Consider the following 21040-nt stretch of genomic DNA (forward strand, 5'->3'; position numbering starts at 1 on the left):
ACTCACCTGGGTTGAGGGAGGCAAGATATGCCTGGAAAGTTTCAATGTCTAGATGTGACACTCAGGGGTGTTCAATTTTAGTCTTCCTAACAATTGTATGTAATTTATGATTACTCACTGATCAATACCTTTCCTACAGACACTACTAGTCTGTGGTAGATTCATTTCATTGGCTGCTCCAAGAAGGCATAAAGTCTTCCTCGTGGAAACTTCTATAAAAATATCAGCCTTGGGGCACCTGGGTGGCTCAAATTGGTTAAGCATCTAACTTTTGATTTTGGCTCAGGTCATGATCTCAGGGTCCTGGGATGGAGCCCCGTGTCAGGCTTCACACTCAGAGGGGAGTCTGCTTGTCCCTCTCTCTCTCTCTCTCTCTCTCTCTCTCTCCCTCTCCTTCTGCACCCCCACCCCCCTGCTCTCTCTCAAATAAATAAAAATATTTTCTTTTTTTAATCAGGTTTTGCTCTGAAGCTCGGTGGGTGCCACATCGGACCCCTTCTCTGATGGGGAGAGGAGACAACAACAAAGGACTTATTTTTGCCTATGTAATTAACTAACTTCTCAACTGTGACTCAGTATCAGCTCTGGGCTAACAAGGCAATACAGATCCTAATTATTAGCACCCCCACCCCCAGCCCCTGCCAATGGCTCATGGAAGCCTCAGAGGGAGGATAAAACCTTTTTGGTATAAAACCCACCAAAAAAAAACACAAAAAAAAAACCCACCAAAGCCAGGGACATTCATCTTTAAACCCAACTGGATGACATGAATTATTACCTAGCTTGGTCTGTAGAACATCTAAATCTTGACTTGGATCCAAATGAAAAGGAAACATCTCAGTCTCTCATTATGTAAGAAGCTGATACGAGATGGAGGGCAAGAGGGAGAGAATGTAAAACAACAAGGGAAACAGACTTCACAAAGGAGCAACCAGTTCAATATTTGGAGACCGTGATCTCTTCACTGTTTAGGGAAATGTCCCCCTGCCTGGTGGCCTTGGGCCAGCCTGGGTGTGGGACCAGGTGTCCTTCTCTTACCTGCCCTTTATGGTGGCTGAGACAGAGGAGCTCCAGAGTCATCCTTTTGTTTTTTGTTGGATAATGGCCATTTGTGCCCATCTGTTCCCAATGAATAGCCAGGGGCAAGGCGTGGACTATATCAGGGGGCCCTTGGAGGGTCATGCCAAGCCAGTTAGGGTAGTGGTGGGTCAGGATGGTCAGGGGGAAGGGTTTTGGTCTTTGGGGCATTGGATTGCTTCTTTCCCTTGGGAATACCTGGACTTGCTTTACAGGTGCTAGGAAGAACACTGTGCTGTAAGTCTTGGGAGAGTCCATTCCTAAATTTATAAAACTTATATGAGTTATAACTAGAGAAAATAAAAGCCTAAGCTATTTCTTCAGTTTTTGTATTTTGCCCTATGTCATCAGAATTTGTATGTGCTTTTGAGTTTAGAATATTTCTGCTATGACTAGAAGAAGCCCATCTTTCAATGCCCCAAATAAGAAAGGAAACATCGTATTGGATTAGTGGATGTCCTTTCTGTCAATTGGCCAAGGTTTAAGTGACAGAAGCAGGTTTAGGAGAAAAGTATGACAAGCTCATGTTTATGGAACCTGCCAGCAAGAGCCTCCCTTTTTGTCTACTGCTTGCACACAGGAAACCGAGCCACAGAAGAGACTCATCTGCAAAGAGCTGAGAACAGGTGTGAGCAAAATCATGAGAAGAAAGTAAAGAGATTGTTGAACATCCCTTCTGATAATATCTGCCTCTGACAGTTCCGAATGGTTCGCTCTACAAACATTCTCTTTATTCTCTCAGCGCCTGGCAAGGAGAAGGGATTCTCTTCTACTCTGGGGCCAAGAATTCCCCTGAAACAGGAAGTGGCCCCAGAGAACTGAAACCAGAAACAGGTGTGTGGTTGCCTCTGAGGAGTGGAACAGGGGTGGGAGAGGTGGAGCAGGCTCTTCATTATAAATCCTTCTTCTTCTTCTTTCTCTTCTTCCTCCCCCTCTTCCTCCTCCTCCTCCTCTTCTCCTTCTCCTCCTTCTTCAAGATTTTATGTATTTATTCATGAGAGACACAGAGAGGCGGAGACATAGGTAGAGGGAGAAGCAGGCTCCTCGCGGGGAGCCCGATTCGGGACTCGATCCCAGGACCCAGGATCACAACCTGAGCCTAAGGCAGACGCTCAACCACTGAGCCACCCAGATACCCCATTATAAATCCTTTTAAGTGCTATTCTGTTTCGATTGAAAAGGAGATATACACACACATACACATATCCACACACACGCATATATACATATACACACTGATATGAGAAAGCAGATAGATGAGATAGATATGGTCCTCACCTCTGCCCTGGACCCAGTGCCCCACCCCTATCCCAGCTTAGTCCTGGGTCTCTCTCCACCAACCCTGTGGATGGGACAGACCTCAGAGACCATCTCCTCAGGAAACAGGCACACAGAGGGTCAGGGGATAGCTGAGGTCACTCAGATAGATGGCATACAGCCAGATCCCCAAGGTCCTTCCACTCCAGGTCTTTCTCTGGGGTGGAGGAGAGGGGTGGGGGTGCTCATCCCAATCTATCCAGCCTCCCAACCACCATCCTGTGGCTCTCAGTCAAATTCCACCAAGCATTTGATTTGGCTTTTGGGATCCAGGATCACTTGAGGGGATCTGGGGTCTCTCCTTGAGGGGAGCAGCAGGGGAGAAACTCAGAGGAGAGCAGTATCAAGATATCCCCAAGATGGGCCCTGTGACAGTGGTGACACCTGCCAACCTGGCCGTGCCATGCTCTCTGCCAAACACTTCACCTGCTTTAGTTCATTGAATCCCTCACAAATATTTATTGACGGGGTAGATACTATTACCCACCTTGTCAACTTGAAAGAAACAAGTTAACTTGCAGAGTCAGAACTGAATCTAGACCTTTAAGCTCTAGCTCAGTGTTTAAACCATGACATGTAGCCTATGAAACCCGTTTCTTAGATCAGGGCACACAAAAACATCAAGGGCTTCCGGTGCAACATAGGGAATGTTCTGAAGCAAACTTGGCTGCTGCTGGGTGTGCCGTTCCCCCCCCCACCCCCCCACCGCTTCCCTCTTGGCACCAAAGAAACCAAGAGAGGAGGGGACAGGCAAGGAGGGAGGGGAAAGGGGGAGGCAGAGGGGGAGGGGAAGAGACTAGGAGCGGGCAAAAGCAGAGAAGCAGGTGCAACCTCACTGCGGCTTGACAAGGCCCTCTGCCAGGACGGCTCCAAGCCCACCCCTGGGTGGAGGAGGGGGCTGCCCACAGAGGTGGGCCATCCCTTAGGATAAGCCAGGTGACACCACGGACCGACGTTGAGTTTACCATCAAGGAAGCATAGGGTCCCGGCAGAGTGAGCGGTGCAGGGTGCCAGATTGCAAAAAAGCTGGTGTAGCACGAGCCTCCTTTGTAAAACGTGTAACATAAGGAAAAGTCTGTGGAACAGTCCGCAAACTCAGTGCTTGACTCCCGGGGGCGCCATCCAGAGGGTTTTGTTTTGTTTTTTTACAGATTTATTTATTCATTCATTCATTCATTCATTCATTCATTTATTTAATGATAGACATAGAGAGAGAGGCAGAGACACAGGCAGAGGGAGAAGCAGACTCCATGCCGGGAGCCTGATGCGGAACTCGATCCCGGAACTCCAGGATCGCACCCTGGGCCAAAGGCAGGTGCGAAACCACTGAGCCACCCAGGGATCCCCCAGAGGGGTTTTTAACTCGAAGTGTTCTGTGTATCTGTACACAATGTTTCAGGAAGCAGGTGTAACGCTTTCGTAATCAGAGGTATGGACAAAAAAAGTTTTCAAGGGCGAAGGGCACCCCCACTCTCCATCAACCTCTCCAAACTTCTAGAACAACCAGTGTACGCAGGTAATCCCACAGCCTGTGTTCCCAAGAAATGTTTATGCATCATTCGGGGTTTTGTCCTGAGCGCGTGTGATTAATTATTAAAGAGTTGTCGTCCACCCTGTCAGAATAGTTTAATGTTTAGTTGGAGGAGTGAAACTTTCAAGTATTTGTCCCTTGACTTTGCACACTGTTGCTTAGGTGTCGGTTAAAAAAATAATAAAAAAAAAACTATTACACGGTATGTTAACTAAGTGGAATTTAAACAAAACCTTGAAATAAAAAGATAAATGGAAGAAAGAAAAAAGGAAAGAAAGAGAGGCAGGAAGGAAGGGAGGGAGGGAGGAAGGAAGGGAGGCAGACCTGGTGATTTTATTCTGTTGTTCTGACTTTATCGAGGCTTAGACTTGAAAGGCCGTGGCGGTTCATGACAGCTAGTCTGCTTTCCTTACCTTCCAGCGCGGGGAAAACAGGTTGCTGTCATAATCACTGATTCCATGAGGCAGGGAGGCTGGTAAGATGCAAAATGATCCTAGAGCCTGGGGAGCCTCCAGGGCGAGGCCGGGGTGGGGGTAACATAGGGTAAGAATAGTAAAGACGGGCTTCCTGGAAGAGGTGGGCCCGTGTAGGAGCAGGGGAGAAGAGAGAGGAGGGCTTCTCGGAGGAGGAAGGCCCATTTTAAGGCAGGAGCCCACTGGCCCTGTTTTCCCTGAGAGGAGTTGGGGTCCCTGTGCCGGCTGTGGTCCTGGACTCTAGAAGGGGCGCTGGACGGAGCTGGAGGGGGGAAGCCCAGCCTACTCGGGCTCTGGACTCTGCCCAGGAATTTGCACTAAAAAGAGAAGACAGGCCAAAGGGCAAGCAGGTTGAATTCATTCGGTCCCCGTGGAAACAACACGCTTCTGTCCATCTCCGAGAGTAACTCGTTCACCACAAAGATGTGAGTAAGAAGGGGGTCCTGCCTCACTCTGTGCAGTTGTGTGTGTGTGTGTGTGCGCACAGGTAGCCAGGCATTCCTGGGCTCTGCCCGTGTGTGCACTGCTACACGTCTCCTTGCTCCCATGTGCACACGTGTATCTGCCGCTGAACATGTGAGCTTAGCCAGGCCAAGTCTGGATAGAGTAGGGTGCTCCCCAAGGTAAAGAAGCAGAGAAGTAACAGGAGTGGGGAGAGATGGGGTCTTAGGGCTCTTATTCAGATGAGCTAGGCCTATGAACTTTAGCAAAAAAAGGACTATATTGGTTCTCAGAATTGAACAGTCCAGGGGCAGGACTGGCTTCAGGTCTAGTTGGATCCAGAGACTGAAGAGTCTTTGGGATATTGTTTCTCCCTCTTTCAGAGTTGGGAAATTATAACACAGTGAAGGTATCACTTAGTAGCAATGGCTTTAACCTGCTATGGGAATGATGAAAGCTAGAGCCTCTTTTAAGAAAAATGCCTCTATGAGACACATACACATGCTGTACATAGTTCCCTCTCTTGCCCTCCCTCTGAGGTGGGTAGAATTTGCCCTGTTCCTGCTGGCCTCCCAGAATTGCAGGGACTTGCGTCCCACAAATTCAGAAGTGAGTGCAGGAAGTGGCACCTTCCTCCGTGGCCCCCAGGCACAAGGAGGGTTGAGTCCTGGAATGACGAAAACTGTGCCAGGGTCTGCTCCCCGCTTCTAGCCCTCTCCGGGCCCCTTGCCTGGGTCCTGCCTCACCTTCTGCTTTCAGCTTTGGGCTCTGACTCTGTCTTTCAGCCGGAAGGTGCAGCACATGGAGGACGACGCACCCAGACGAAGAGAGTCCATCTCTCTCACATTTGTGGCCAATGGTCTGGAGAACAAGGGGGTTGAGCTCTTGGAAAGCCTGGTCAGTTCCCCATTTTGGCCCCCTGGGGGGAGGGCCCTTCGTTCACCATCTTCCTGCACCCTCCCTATCCCTTTGCTTGAAAAATTAGGAAACTCCCCAACATGTGGCCTCCTCAATGCAGAGCAGCCCCTTTATTTCGCTCCTTAACCATGTGTTGGGCACCTATGATGAGCCACGATAGCCTCCCCTAGTCAGAAAGGCCGAGATCTGAAAAACAAGGAGAGAGGGAGTGATTGGAGGTGGATGGGGGCGGATCTCTGGGGAAGTCTCAGCCTTTAAGGAGCTGGCCATCCTGTCCTTGCTCTGGGATGGCCAAGTAGACGCCCAGCAATCAGAACTTTGGAGCCTGATATGACATCCTTTGCCCTCCCAACCTTCCCTGACAAAGCCCCCTGCCCCTTCACCTCACTGCCCAACCCCGGGATGTGCCTTTCACACTGCCATCTGCAAGAACAACCATCCCTCAGCCACTGAAACACAACTCCACGGACAGATGGAGGGCAAGTGGTGTCCTGGAGCCATACAACGAGCTCCCCCAAACAGTCACAGCGGAGGCTCAGTGTCTCTTCCACCCACAGACCATGAGCTCCCCGAGGGCAGGATGCGTCTAGCACTGAGTCCCGCACACAGTGGGCATTCCAGGTGTGCTTTGCAGAATGTAATGAAGTTGTCCTCTAGTTACTGCCTGTGCACACAGCTGGCAGCTGGGGTCTCTCTCCACTCACACTCTGGTCACTCTCTGGTGGCTATAGGAGGAAGGCCGGATCCCTGGCCATGACTCAGGCCCCGAAGAGGGTGGGGACAACCGGAACGAGGCCAGCCCAGAGCCCTTCTCCGGATGGTAGGTGGTCTCCAGCAGGGACGAGGGTTGGCCTGGGGAGGAGGCCACAGTGGGGAGCAGGGACAGGGAACCGGGCCTCCTGACAAGGGGTAGGGGCCTCTCTTGTGGAAGAAAGGAGCAGATATGCTTTAGCCCACAAATGGGCACTGTTGGGTGCTACCCTGGGGCTGAGCCAGGCCAGGGGTTCCCACCTGCTCTGAAGTGGCCAAAACGAAATCCCTCAGGAACCTCAGTATTTACTGTGGGGCTGTTCTGACTGAATAAGCCTGACCCTCCCTCAACTTCCCCATCTGCCTTCTACCCCTTTCAGTCTCTGGGGGCACCCCAGGGAACCTCGAGGCTGAGTTTGAAAACCCCTGGACTGCGGTGGTCCCCTCATTTCCCACGGGGAGGCTGAAGCCCCCAGAGGAAGAGAGGCCCTGGTCACACAGGCAGCAAGTATGAGCCTAGAACTCGGTCTCTTGACGGCTGGGCTCACCGGGGCCCCACTGGCCAGATCCTGAGCCACGAGAGCATGAAGAGTAGGGCTGATGGAGGCGAGGGAGTCCATCTGTCTGCCTTGGGTGGGAGGTTGGGGAAGAATGCCTCCCATGGGAAGCAAGAGGGGGGACCTCGAGGGGAGGGGCGCCCTAAAACAGCCGGTGGCTGGATCTGCGCCCAGTGAGCACCTCCTACGTGCTGAGCCCATGGGGCCCCCGAGGCTGTCCTGGTGCCAGCTTTTCCTCCAGGGATAGGCACGTGGCCCGACGGCCGGGTGAGAAGTGGCATCTGCGTGGGGCGGGAAGGGGGGTGCTGTGGGCGTGGGGCGGGCTGTCCACAAGCCGGGAGGGGCTGCTGGCTTGGCGGGTGAGTCTCGTTCCGGGGAAGCATGCAGAGCTGGGAGCCTCTGCACCTGGCTCCGCAGACAGGGGGAGGTGGATGGGGGGGGGCAGGGTTGGCGCTCTGTGCGGGCACAGGCTCCTCCTTATCGGCTCAATTAACTGCTTCCCAGGCCCGAGAACAGAAGTATCAGGAGGGTGGTGGTGCTGCTCCAGGCCTGGCGGGCCCGAGCCACTTAGCCTGCTCTGGCTTGGGGTTGCCCAGTCCTGTGGTGTCAGGGCCAGTGCCGGGCTTGCCCCATGTCTCCATTTTCCTGGGGATGCACCTGAATGGCTTCTACCTGACGTGTTGACAGTGGGAATCTGGGGCCACTCATGGACCAGGCTGGTACTCTCCACAGGAGGAGCCTGCAGCCAGCCCTGAGGGCCACCAGACGCTTCTGCAGGGAGCACGCACAGCTATTTCAATGGATCTGCACAGGCCTGCTCTCTACTGGTGAGCCGGGGGTCCAGCCCCACCTGGGAGACAGCTGTTCCCACCCCAGCGTGCCATCCCCTCCCCCCAACCACCTCCACCCCAGCCATGCGTGTCTCAGGGCATTCACATATCCAATGATTCAACAACCGACTCAGGGCCAGCTCCGTGCCAGAAGCTAGAACATCAGAATGAAGCCAGATCAGGTCTTATCCCCAAGACAGTCTCTGAGCAGTAAGAGAGGAGACCTAGTATTCCCACACGATGCAGCCGGCCATCTAGGAACACCAAGGAAGGATGGGAGTGATCAGGGAGGACTTCCAGGAGGAGGTGACATTCAGGCCTCATAGGTCGAGCAGGAGCTAGCCAGGTAAAGCAGCACGACAATAAGGGGTGAGAAGGAACTCCATGCAGGAACCCCAGGAGTAAAGGTGAAGCTGGCATGGTGCAGATGTGGGCAGGCAGCTCAGGGACTGGAATTTTACCCTCAAAGCCGGAGAGAGCTATTGGAGGATTTAACAGGCAAGCGTTGGGGCTGAATGAACATTGTGGAAGCCTGGGGGCGGAGGGGGGGGGGCAGGCAGGATGACAAGGAGATGGTGAGGGTGGCAGTACACGTGTGAAGAGACAAAGTGTAGGGAACGGAAAGGCACAGATAGGAGAGACCTTCGGGAAACTTCTCCCACAAACTTGGGAGCCCAGCGAGTGTATAGGAGGAAGGACACCCTGGAATCCGGGGTGCCTCGGGGCTCTGCTTAGGGTGCATGATGGGGCCTCCATGGCTAGGGAGCACAGGAGGAGGAGGCCTTGGGAGAGAGAGGGGATGGCCAGTTGTTTGGGACAAGGTGGTGGAGGTACCACAGCCAGGCCGTTGAGGAGGGGAGGAGGGTTCCCGGGGACACCCCAAGAATGATTTGAGAAGTGGGTTCAGTGACAGCAGCCTGGGACCAGCTGCACAGAGGGTGCTGGCAGAGGAAGCGGCAGAGTGAACCCAAGGAGGCATGGAGATGGTGGGGGCGGGAGATTGGGGGAGCAGGGGGTTCAAGAGAGGTAACAGCATCTCTGCAGTGAGGGGAACCGTGGAACAGGGGATTTAGTGACAAACATCACTAGGGCCTGGGGGTGGGGGGCTGGATTGGACTGAATGGGAGGTGAGGCAGTATAGACAGCAAGTGTAGACAGCTCTTTGGAGGGAATTTTTATGAGGACAGGTGGGAATATTAACCAGGAGGGTGTGACAGTGTCAAGGAAGGGGTGTGCTGCTGACAGGAGCACTTGGGCCATGTTTGTGAGCTGAGGTAGGGCGTGGGGGTTACGGAAAGAAGAAGGAGAACGATGAGGAGGCAGAGGAGGCCAGAGAAAGGGGGGCAAAGGGCCAGGGGGAGGGGCGGGTCCTCCTCCTGCAGGTACGAGAGGGAGGGATGAGGGGGGTGTGGCTGTGGCTGCAGAGCACCCTGCCCCGCGGGGCCAGGCAGGGAGAGGACGGTGATGGCAACGGCCCCGGTCTCCACGTGGAAAGTGAAAGCAGCGGGTGGTCTGCTGCAATGGGCTGGTTCAGGGCCCTCGGAGCTGCTGCCGTCCAGAGATGCCTGAGACACTGAAGTAGTCCTTTGGCAGGTTCTGAGCCCGGGCCTTCTCCGTGCCCCTGTGCTTCCCCCTCACTCAGACTCAGACCGATTTCTCCTGAAGAAGTGATTGAAGTAGGAGCACCTGGGCGGCTCAGGCTTGGTTCCAGCTCTGGTCATGATCTCAGGGTCGTGAGATTGAGCCCCGTGTCCTACTCAGCACTCAATGCGGAGTCCACTTGAGATTCTCCCTCTCCCTCTGCCCATCTTGCCCACTTTCTCTCTCTCTCAAATAAATCTTAAAAACAAAAAGAAATGATTGCAATAGATCATGAAAATTACCTATCTCATCCTATCTCCAACTTTGTCATGGTGTAAATCATCCATGTCAGTCAGTCATTTATCCTTTATAATGGCCAATCTCCATTTTCTCCATGTTTGCATGATCTTGCTTTCCTTCAGCTCTTTTAAAAAATATATTATTTATTTGATAGAGAGCACAAGCAGGCAGAGGGAGAAGCAGGCTCCCTGCTCAACAGGGAGCCTAACATAGGGCTCGATCCCAGGATGGTAGGATCATGACCTGAGCCAAAGGCAGATGCTTAACTGACTGAGCCCCCTCCTTCAGCTCTTTGCTAACTTTTCCTTTCATGTCTCCTATGGGGAGACCCCTCATGTGCTTCTGGGAGTAGGCACAGTAGAGAAATAAAGCCCACATTCTCAGCACTTTGTGCCTGAGCTGTAGCAATGGTGTCCTCACCTTACTTGGCCTTTCTCCGAGGGTGCAAAAATCACCCTGGCCACTGACCAGCAGAGGGCCTTGGTGTCCCCAGTCTCAGAAGAAGACCCATATTTCTGGCCAAGTTGCGGGAGGTCTTTGATTGGGTCATGTGCCTATCACTGCTAAAGTGGGCCGTATACTGCAGGACCCTATGGGTTGAGAGTGGCAGGTTCCCCAAAAGGAATAGACAAGTCCAGTCACCAGAGGGGTGGACAGATCCTCAAAGAACACAAATCATTCCCAAGACACGTTTCTCCACGCCCCGTCTGGGGGACGTGTCCACACTGCCTCCTCTCCTGCACCGTGTGCCAGTACCTCCTGAATCTGGCCCCGGAGAGACACATGTGGGTAGGGATTTTAGCTCAATTTCCTCTCATTGTGAGTCATCGTGCTTCGCTGGCCTCAGGTGCCTCATCTCTAGATGGGGATCAGCACAGACCCAGCTGTGGGTGGTCTGAGCAATAACCCCACCGGGGCTGAGAGGTGCTGAGCACAGCACCCCTCCCGCACAGCACCCCTCCTGCGCCCTGTGCCTGTGTCATGGTCCCTGCCCTGCAGAGCCACCCTGCATGCCTCTGGGACGCCAGCCTGAGACTTATGTGGGAGAGAAAAGTAGCTTGATTTCATATAACTCCACTCATATCCTTTTTCAATTTCATCAGCCCAAGAGTGATAGGGACTGAGTTTCTGTCAATAGAGAACAACCCATCACCCTTTTTCCCAGTGTCCCCAAGGGGGCTTGTCCACTCCCCATTCTCAGCAGTGTACCCACCTTCCCGCTTCTGTGGGTGCCCCCGTTCTCCATCCTGGCAGGTCACCATGGAGGCCCCTCATTCTGCTCCCCTTCCCCCATCTTCTTCCCAGATACTCACAGAGATCACGCCTGTCACCTCAGTGCCTGCTTTGGTATGTAGAACCTCAGAAACTTCCTGTGGCTCTGCCTGCCCAAAGTGCCCGGGTGTTCCTGTCTGAAATCTTGCTGCCTCCCGGGGCCAGGCTCCTCTGTTCCCAGGAACCCACCCGTGTCTTTCAGTTAGTCTGTCCTCCAGTTAGTCTGTCCTTTAACTAGTCTGTCCTCCAATGAGTATCCTCTAACTAGTCTGACAGCAGAGGGGTAGGGTAGGACTTTCACTTGTTCAGTGTCACAGCCCACATTTTTACCCAGTGGAAAAGCTGTAAGTCCTTTCCATCCTTCAAGGGCCCTGGCTTCTGAAGTTCACGAGGCAGGGAGAGACATTACCCCCTCTGCTATCCACGGTCATATTCCTTTCTTGAGGCAGAACGCAGATTGGCTCAGCTGCTCGAAGAGGAGAGGAGGAGGCGGGGAGAAAGAGATTCTAGGGAGAGAATGGTCCGTATTTTCAGAGTAGGATCCTGCACACAAGAGTGAACTCCTCCCTGGAGTGACTGATCTGTCCACCTCCACCTGCCATGGAACCTTGTGCCGTCTGGGACATAGCAGGCCCTGTGCCGATGCTCAGAGACTCCCGTTGTCTGGCCCCCTCCTCCACACCCTCATCCCTCACAGCCGGTCAGTGCATCCACGATGTGCAAAGCCCCTCTGCACACCTTCCTTGTTATGCCAGAACGACCCTCCAGCACAGTAGGGATGACTGTCCACAGCTCCAGAGGAAGAAGTTGAGGCTCAGAGAGGTTGAGTAACAGTCCTATCCTCTGTGCTTTGGATGGGACAAGGTGGAGCTGGAGGCCAGGGAGGCAGGCCCCTGTCATTGTCAGTGACCCCTTTTCTGTGTTTCATTCCCACCCACTCCCAGCGTTCGCTGCCTTCCTGCTGACTGCCGGCCTCCTGGATTTCCAGAGGGCCCTGGCTCTCTTTGTCCTTACCTGTGTGGTCCTTACCTTCCTGGCCCATAGCCTGCTGAGGAGGCTGCTAGGGCCCCGACTGCTGAGGTGTGTCAAGCCCCTGGGGCACTGCCGCCTGAGCTTCTGGGTTGAGAGGTGAGTGAACTTACAGCCCCAGGCAGGGTGGGGAGGCCATCGGCGGAGGCCTCCGAGTCAGCTCCAGGGTCCCCACCAGGCCTGGGTGAGGAAGGCCTCTGTTCCTGTCCCACCAGGGGGTTCCTGGGCTGTGGGACCCACTCCCCTCTGCTTGCCTCTCGGGAACCCCGGGGCAGGTGGCTTGGATGGCCACAGCTATGTCTGGTTCTCTGCCCCAGTGATAGGAGGTGTCTATGATCTGAGAACAGGACTCCACAGCTCAGTTTCCTGAGCTCAGAGGTTCCAGCCCATTCAGACAGGGAGGACCTGTGTCAGTGCCTCCTATCAGATCACCTGGGGTATGAGAGACAGACAGTTACAGGGGACAGACCACCCCTGCACTCAGTCAGCAGGCCACATTGGGGGCCAGGTGTCCATGCATTAGGTAGCCCCTAGGGGATTCTCGTGCAGCCAGCCGTGTTCCTGGACAACAGTTTGTGATTCCCTGGTTTTCAAACTGGCTTCCTTAGAGGTCTGGAAACCTTGGAGGTGCCATAGGGCAGGAGAGAGGGATTGGAGGGGGAGCATCAGAAACCCTGCCCCAAATCCTTCCCAACCAGGAAGCTCTATTGTATCTGTTTTATAAACTGAGGTTTGCAAAAAATTAAAATTAAAATAAACAATTAGCTGAGGAAAAAAAAAAGGTTTCTGTGCCTTAAAAAAGTTCTGAAGACCCCCTGTCTATTTCAGGACTCCGTTTTGTTGATAAAGAAACTGATGCTCAAGGATATCCAGTGACTGAGCTAGGGAGGTACCACAGCAAAATGATTTGAGCAGGCCTATGTGTGAGCACGTTGTTTTCATTTTATTTATAAATAAATATATAATGAATAATTATTCATAATTATAATTTATAATTTTAAATACATTGAATAAAAAATTTAAAATAAATTACATAAACTTTGAGTAAGATTTAAAAATTTATAATTTTTTTGAAAGGCAGGGCCTTTTTTTTTTAGATTTTATTTATTTATTCATGACAGACACAGAGAGAGGGAGAGAGAGGCAGAGACATAGTCAGAGGGAGAAGCAGGCTCCATGTAGGGAGCCTGACGTGGGACTCGATCCCAGGTCTCCAGGATCACACCCTGGGCTGAAGTTGTCGCTAAACTGCTGGGCCACTGGGGCTGCCCAAAAATTTATAATTTGTAATTAAATTTATAAATAGTTTTTTTTTTTGCAGCTAGATTTTTATTAAACTAGCACAGTATTAAGTAGATTAGTAGCCTAAGTAGATTGTGATATGATAAAATGCACGTTGTAATCCCTGGAGCAGCTAAGAAACTAAAAAAAAAAAAAAAAACAAAAAAACAAAACAAAACCCATAAAAGTGTGTCACTTAAATAGTAGAAAAAGAATTAAATAGATTTGTAAAAGGATTTATTTTTACAATAATCTATTTGTGACAAATCATTGATACTGGCTTTCCTTTGAGGTATTGATACAAAGTTTCCTTTAAAAAACATATGCAGATTAATTAGGCTTTATGAAAAGCAAACTTTTTTTTTTTTGAAAAGCAAACTTTTTGATTCAAAGGACACCATCAAGAAAGTAAAAAGAAAACCCACAGAATGGGAGAAAATATTTATTTATTTTGATAAAGGACTTGCTTCTAGAATTACAACTCAACAATTAAAAGACAACTCAATTGAAGAATGGGAAAAGGGTTTGAATAGACATTTCTCCAAAGATATATGAATAGCCAGTAAGTACATGAAAACATGCTTAACATCATTAGCCATCATAAAAATGCAAATCGAAACCACATGAGATACTACTTCACATTTACAGGGATAATAGCAAAAAAGATAGATGATAACAAGACTTGGCTCAGATGTGGAAGACTTGAAGCGCTCATCCACTGTAGGTAGAAATGTGCAATGGTGCAGTTGCTTTAGAAAAGTTAGTTCCGGGGGGGCATAGGTGGCTCAGTTACATGGCTGCCTTCAGCTCAGGTCATGATCCTGGGGTCCTGGGATCGAGCTCCACATCAGGCTTCCTGCTCAGCAGAGAGTCTTCTTCTCCCTCTGCCCTTTCCCTCTCACCCCCCTTGTGTTCTCTTTCTCTCTCATAAGTCTTTAAAAAGAAAACAGTTCCTCAAAATACTATACATGGAGTTACTACATAGTAACTGGTGTTACCATACATAGCAATTCCACTCTGAAGTATATATACTTAAGAGAAAAGAAAACATATGTCCATTCAAAAACTTGTACACAAATGTTCATAGTAACATTATTTATAATAGCCAAAAAGTGGAAACAACCCAAGTGTCCATGAACTGATAAGAGAATAACTTAAATATGTATATCCATATAATGGAATCCTATTTGGTCACAAAAAGGAAAGCTACATATTACAATAATAACAAAGCTTAAAAACATTATGCTTTTTTGTACGTAGCTGTTACACGTAGGGCAACCTGTCTTTAAGGAGGGATAAATTACTCTAAAATAAATGAATCCTAGATAGTTTTCCCTTCAAGTCAAGTGTCTTGTTGTTTAAATAAACTTCTTGTTTAAAATGAAAAAAAAAAAAAAAGAAAACATTATGCTAAGTGAAAGAAACCGGCCACAAAGAACCATTTATATGAAATGTCCAAATTGGCAAATCTATAGAGACAGTAGATTAGTGATTAACTAAGATTGAGGGGAGAAGATGGCAAGACTGGGGGTGATGGCTAGAGGTGCTAGGTTATTCTTTGGACTGGCAAGATATTCTAAAATTGATTATAGTGATGGTCACACACATCTGTGAATATACTGAGGATCATTACACTGTATACTTTAAATGGGCAAATGTATGGTAGTGAATTTTGTCTCGATTTAAAAAATACATTATTTGATATTGGCTTCCAGTCAAGATGGGGTAACAGAGACCACCTGAAACAGCTAAAGAACTGGAATAAATTTTTGAAACAGTAGCTCTTAAAATATTTGACATCAGGTACCAGAAGACAGTGATCCTGGAGAAACAGGAAACAAAGGAGATGAGCCCTATGGTTGCCATCCCCCATACCACATTGAGAGTTTCCAGGCTGCAGTGCAGGGGAAGGGAGCCAAAGTGGGCCAGTGGATTTCCTAGCTTGAGAATATAGAGCTGGAAAGCAGGGAAGCCAAAGTGGTGAGCGTTCACAATGCAGAGTATGAGAGAAAATGTTGGCAGAGAGAGAAAACTCCAGAAATTCACAGAGGGTCCTCTTTCACTATGTAATTGAGTTTTGATCAGTGAATGTAAATGAGAAAACCATCCAAGGCATAGGAAAGACCCGTCTGAAAGGATTAGAGGGAACGGTGCCTGGAAACTACACGGAACCAGAAATAGTGTTTATTCTCAACAGAGTGGAAACTTCATAACTTCACAGGGCATTATTTAGAGTACTAAAGATCTTGGGTCAATAGTAGGGAAAAACTAACCATAGAATAAAACCTCCTCAGACTCTGCATAGCAAATCTTGAAAAAAAAAACTTGAAAGAGTCAAACAGAATGTCAATTAATCACGGCCAAACTTTAAGTTGGTATATGTACCTGAAGTCTCCAGAGGAGAAAGAGGGAAGAAAAAAATACTTGAAGAACTTATGTCCAAAAAACACCAAATTTGTTGCAAATTATAAATCCAAAGAAACTCCACAGACCTCCAGTACAAGAAACAAGAAGAAAAACACATCATAACCAAATTGCTTAAAACTGGTGATAAAACAGAAAATTCTAAAAACAACTAGAGAAGAAAACCTATGCAGAGGAACAAAGATACAGATGACAGTAGATTTCTTCTTAAAAACAATACAAATGAAAAGGCAATGGAACAATAAAAACAAAAGTGTGTAAATCTAGAGTTCTTTACCAGTGAAACATCCTTCCAAAAAGGTGAAACAGGACTATTTTAGATATACAAAAGCTGGAAGAAGTTTTCAGACATAAAAAGCAGACCTGCACTACAAGAAATGTTGAAGGAAATTCTTCAACCAGAAAAAAACTGATATGAGGGGGAAATCTAGATCTATACAAGAGTAAAGAGCATTGAATGGGTAAATATAATGACTATTTTTATTTAAATCTCTTTCAAAGGTAATCCATATATAAAGCAAGAATAACATTATATTGTGGAATTTATATGTAGAAGTGAAGAACAAGAGTTGGGAGGGAAGAAATGAAATTATATTGCTGTAAAGTTTTTATACTGAGCATGAAGTAGTATAATATCACTTAAAGGTAGATTGTGATAAGTTAAAGATGTATATTATAAATGCTAAAGCAACTACTAAAATAACATGAAAGGGTGTTGTAGCTAACAAGTTTTAAAAAAGGTAAGAGAGATAAAGGAGAATCATTTTTAAATAGTCTGAAAGAAGGTAGAAAAATAGGAAAAGAGAAATTAAGAACAGATGGGACAAATAGAAAATAAATAGCAAGATGGTAGACACAACCTTTCTCCAGAACCAGTAATCACATTAAGTGTACAGACCAGTATCTTTCATGAATAAAGATGTAAAAATTATTAACAAAATATTAGAAAACCAAGTGCAATAGTATACAAAGGGGATAATATATGAGTGAATGGGGTTTATCCCAGGAACCCAAAGTTGGTTTAATATTTAAAAAGTGTCATAGGTCATATTAATAGACTAAAAAGAAAACATATGATCATGCCAATAGACTTCAGAGAAAGCATTTGACATAATTCAGCATTTATTCCTGATAAGAATTCTGAGCAGAGTAGGAATAACAACAGCAAAATCTACAGCTAACGTCATACCGAACTGTGAAAAACTGAATAATTTTCCACTGAGATCAAGAATATAATGAATATCCCTTCTCACCACTTTTATTCAACACTGTACTAGAGGTTCTAGCTTGTGTGATAAGGTAAGAAAAAGAAATGAAAGACATGTAGGTTGAAAAAGAAGAAGTCAAATTGTCTTTATTCACAGACAACATGATTGTCTACATAGAAAATCCTATGGAATCTACCCCCAAAAGCTAATAGAACTGATAAGTGGGTTTAACAAGCTGCAGGATACAAGATCAACAGGCAAAAAATATATTTAAATATACTAAGAATAAGCAGTAATAAGTTAAAATTGTAAATGCCATTTAGAATAGCATGAAACATAAAATACTTAAAGTAAAATCTGACAAAAGATATGCAAACTTGTACATTGAAACTTGCAAAAACACTGCTGAGAGAAATTAAAACTTAAATAGTGGGACAATAATCAGTTTCCTGGATCAAAAGCCTCAGTATTGTCAATATATCAATTCTCCTCAAATTAATCTATTGATTCTTACAATAGCTCAGTCAAAATTATAGCAGACTTTTGGGGTATAAACTGATGAGATGATTCTAAAATTCAAATGATTAATTTATACTATCTGTCTTTAAGACTTACTGTGAAGCTATAGTAATCAAGACAATATGGTATCAGCATTAAAAAAGACAAATAGATAAATAGAATTGAATAGAGAGCCCAGAATTTTTATATATATATAAAAACACATACACACATATATCTCCAATTGACTTTTGACAAGAGTGCTAAAGCCATTCAATGGAGAAATAATCATCTCAACATATTATGTTAAAACAATGGTATATTCATTGTCAAAAGGAAGAAGAGAAACAAAATAGTATAATAATTCATGCCTCATATAATTATAGTTATAAATTATAATTATAAATTATAATTTAAATTATAAAATTATATATAATTTTCCACTATAGAAAATTAACTGAAAATAGATCATAAATGTAAATTGAAAGCTTAAAACTATAAAACGTCTATAAGAAAATGTAGGAGAAAATCTTTGTGACCTTGAGTTAAGTAAATTTCTTAGATACAAAACCAAAATCAAAATCCATTAAAAAATTGGACAAATTGAATTTCAGCAGATTTAAGAACTTCTCTTCAAAAGACATGGTTAAGAGAATAAAAAAAACAAGGCATGGCTATGAGAAAAGTTTTACAAATCACACATTTGACAAAGAGCTTGTATCCAAAGTATATTAAGCTCTCTCAAAACTCAATAATAAGAAAAACAACCCAATTGAAGAATGGGCTCAAGATGTGAACAGACATTTCATTAAAGAAGAAATGCAGGTGGTGAATAAGCACATGAAAAGATGCTCAACATCATTAGTTATTAGGGAAATGCAAACCACAAAGAAATACTACTGCATGTCTATTAGATTACTAGAATTTGAAAGATTGACCATATGAAGTGTGGCAAAGATGTAGAGGAACTGGAACGCTGTTGGGAGTGTAAAATTGTACAGTCGCTTTGGAAAACAGTTTGGCAGTCTCCTAAAAAGTTAGACCTACCACATGACCACCCATTCCACTTACCCAAGTATTACCCAGGTAGTATTGACCCAAGGAAAATGAAAGTGTGTAGCCACACAAAAACTTGCACATGAATGTTTCAATGTTCACAGCAGCTTTATCTGTCATAGCCATCACTGGAAACAACCTTAATGTCCATCAGCAGGCAAAAGGATAAGCCAATTGTGGTGCATCCATGCAAGGGAATACTGTTCAGCAATAAATGAGTTACTGATACGTGCAAAAACATGGAGGAATCTCAAAAATAGTTATGCTGAGTGAAAGAAGTCAGATAAAGGATATGTATGGTATGATCTCATTTATATAAAATTTTAGAAAATGCAAACTAATCTAGTGACAGAGAGCAGGTCAGTTGTTGCCTGGGGACAAGGAGGGAAGCCGGGAATTACTGAGGAGCCATGGATATGATAAGTTCAATTCTTTTTTTAAAAGAATATTTTATTTATTTATTCATGAGAGATACACAGGGAGGCAGAGATACAGGCAGAGGGAGAAGCAGGCTCCATGCAGGGAGCCCAACGTGGGACTCAATCCTGGGTCTCCAGGATCACACCCTGGGCTGCAGGTGGTGCTAAACCGCTGCGCCACCAGGGCTGCCCGATAAGTTCAATTCTTAATTGTAGTGATGGTTTCAAGGTGCCTACATACATCAAAACTTATCAAATTATATGCTTTTTTTTTTTTTTAGAGAGAATACACATGTGTGCAAGCGGGGTGTTGAGGAGCAGAGGGAGAGGGAGAGAGAGAATCTTAAGCAGTCTCCATGCCCAGTGCAGAGCCAAACACGGGGCTCAATTTCATAACCCTGAGATAATGATCTGAGCCAAAATCAAGAGTTGAATGTCAATCGACTGAGCCACCCAGATGCCCTTCTTTTTTTTAAATTTTGTAAATTGTGTATTTCAACATATTCTATTTGTTATATGTCAATTGTACCTCTCCAATGCTGTTAAAAACAAATGACAACAACAAAAACCCAGCCCCAAACATGTACTTACTTGTTATTTTTATTTTGTCTTAAGTAGTTTCCACACCCAGTGTGAGGCTTGAACTCATGACCCTGAGACTAACAGTTACAGGTTCTACAGACTAAGACAGCTAGGTGTCCCTGCACTTAAGTGTCTATAAAGTGAGTTAATGTCCAGAGAAACAGTAAGGCGAGTGGTACAGAGACAAGGTGGAAACTGTGCCCGTGGACCAGGGGTGTTAGGTGCTTGGAGACACGGGCCGAAGTAAGTGGTGAACTCTAGATGTGAGCTCTGGTCCTGGATCTGCCTCTTACCAGCTGCTGGCCATGCATGGAGCTAGTTAAGAGGATATGCTTGCTGCCCGGGTGCCTGGGTTAAAATCTCAGATCTGCTACTGTTCAAATAGATGGCCATGGGCAAGTCATTGAAACTCACTGTGCCTCAGTTTCTTTGCTTCTATAGTGAGGGCAGTGACCATATGTCTCTCAGCATCCAGTGTAGTTCCTGGCATGTAATAGATAGATTTTCAGTGAACATTAGCTGTCATCAGTTGTTCCGGATGAGTTGATGACCAGGTTGGGGGTAGACCTTGAGCACCCAATGCCCAAACCTCCTGGATAAGCCAATTCCAGCCTCAGAGAAGGAAGCATGGCCTCGAAGCTTTCTTCCAGGCCTCAATCTCAGGCGCTTGGCTCACCTGCCTAGAGTGACATTATTGCTCTGGGAATCAGAGCCCACGGTCCCAACTGCTGTGTCCTGGGCCACCCAGGCCCCACCTCACCCTGACAAGGTCAGAGGCTGAGCTGAGCATCACCAAAAGCTGTGGGAGTTCCTGCCCCTTGCTGGAGCTGTGTTCTTGGCACTGTGTAAAGCTGAGCACGCACATTCCCCCATTTAGTCCTCTTGGCAGCCTGGAGACATGCAGATCTTTGGCTTCATTTTCCCAAATGGGGGCACTAAACTCAGAAAGCCTAGGTAGTCTGTGAGGTCACATGGCTCTCTCTCCTCCCACCAGCCCCAAGTACTATTTCCCTGGGGCCCTGGGTGCTATCGTGGACGTGGGAAGCAGGTGGAGGAAATGCTGAGAGTGGCAGATTTCTGTCTCTCTCCTTCAGGGGTCTGGCCCTCACTGCTTTCCTGGGTTTGATCCTGTGGCTGATTCTGGACACATCCCAGCGACCTGAGCAGCTAGTGTCCTTTGCAGGAATTTGCGTGTTCATCGGTCTCCTCTTTGCCTGCTCGAAGCATCACTATGCAGTGAGTACTTAGTTGTCAGGCCTGGACAGGGCCACCACCCCCTGAAGCCAGGGTCCCTCCCTGTTTCACTGTGTGGTTAACATCTCCCCACAGCCTCCAGTCAAGCCTGGAGATCCTCATGCACACCTGAGAGGCATCAGTGACCCTCTGTTGGGAATGTGGGCCCCAAGGGAGTGGGGTTGGGGCAGTCGGGAGCCCTGCCCAGGGAGGTGGGCAGGGGAAGGGCCAGGCAGATGGAGGTTACACTAAAGCCAGAGCCT

At 47.3% G+C, this 21040-nt stretch overlaps 1 protein-coding gene across 6 annotated transcripts in view; it reads left to right on the top strand.

Annotated features, from left to right (window-relative positions):
- Positions 1-4206: 4206 nt before the first annotated feature.
- SLC28A1 (solute carrier family 28 member 1) overlaps positions 4207-21040 on the top strand; it is a 49372-nt gene continuing 32538 nt past the window's right edge. For 2 of the 6 annotated variants that reach the window (XM_038532917.1, XM_038532920.1), the window contains exons 1-7: positions 4207-4823; positions 5625-5736; positions 6489-6577; positions 7797-7891; positions 11081-11122; positions 11992-12175; positions 20639-20780. In XM_038532917.1, coding sequence (XP_038388845.1) covers positions 5641-5736; positions 6489-6577; positions 7797-7891; positions 11081-11122; positions 11992-12175; positions 20639-20780 — 648 coding nt within the window. In that variant the 5' untranslated portion in view covers positions 4207-4823; positions 5625-5640. The remainder of the gene's footprint in view (positions 4824-5624; positions 5737-6488; positions 6578-7796; positions 7892-11080; positions 11123-11991; positions 12176-20638; positions 20781-21040) is intronic. The other 4 variants (XM_038532916.1, XM_038532919.1, XM_038532918.1 and 1 more) reach the window with 4 other exon arrangements.

This window comes from Canis lupus, chromosome 3 (genome assembly GCF_011100685.1).
Source record: "Canis lupus familiaris isolate Mischka breed German Shepherd chromosome 3, alternate assembly UU_Cfam_GSD_1.0, whole genome shotgun sequence".
NCBI classification, from domain to species: Eukaryota; Metazoa; Chordata; class Mammalia; order Carnivora; family Canidae; genus Canis; species Canis lupus.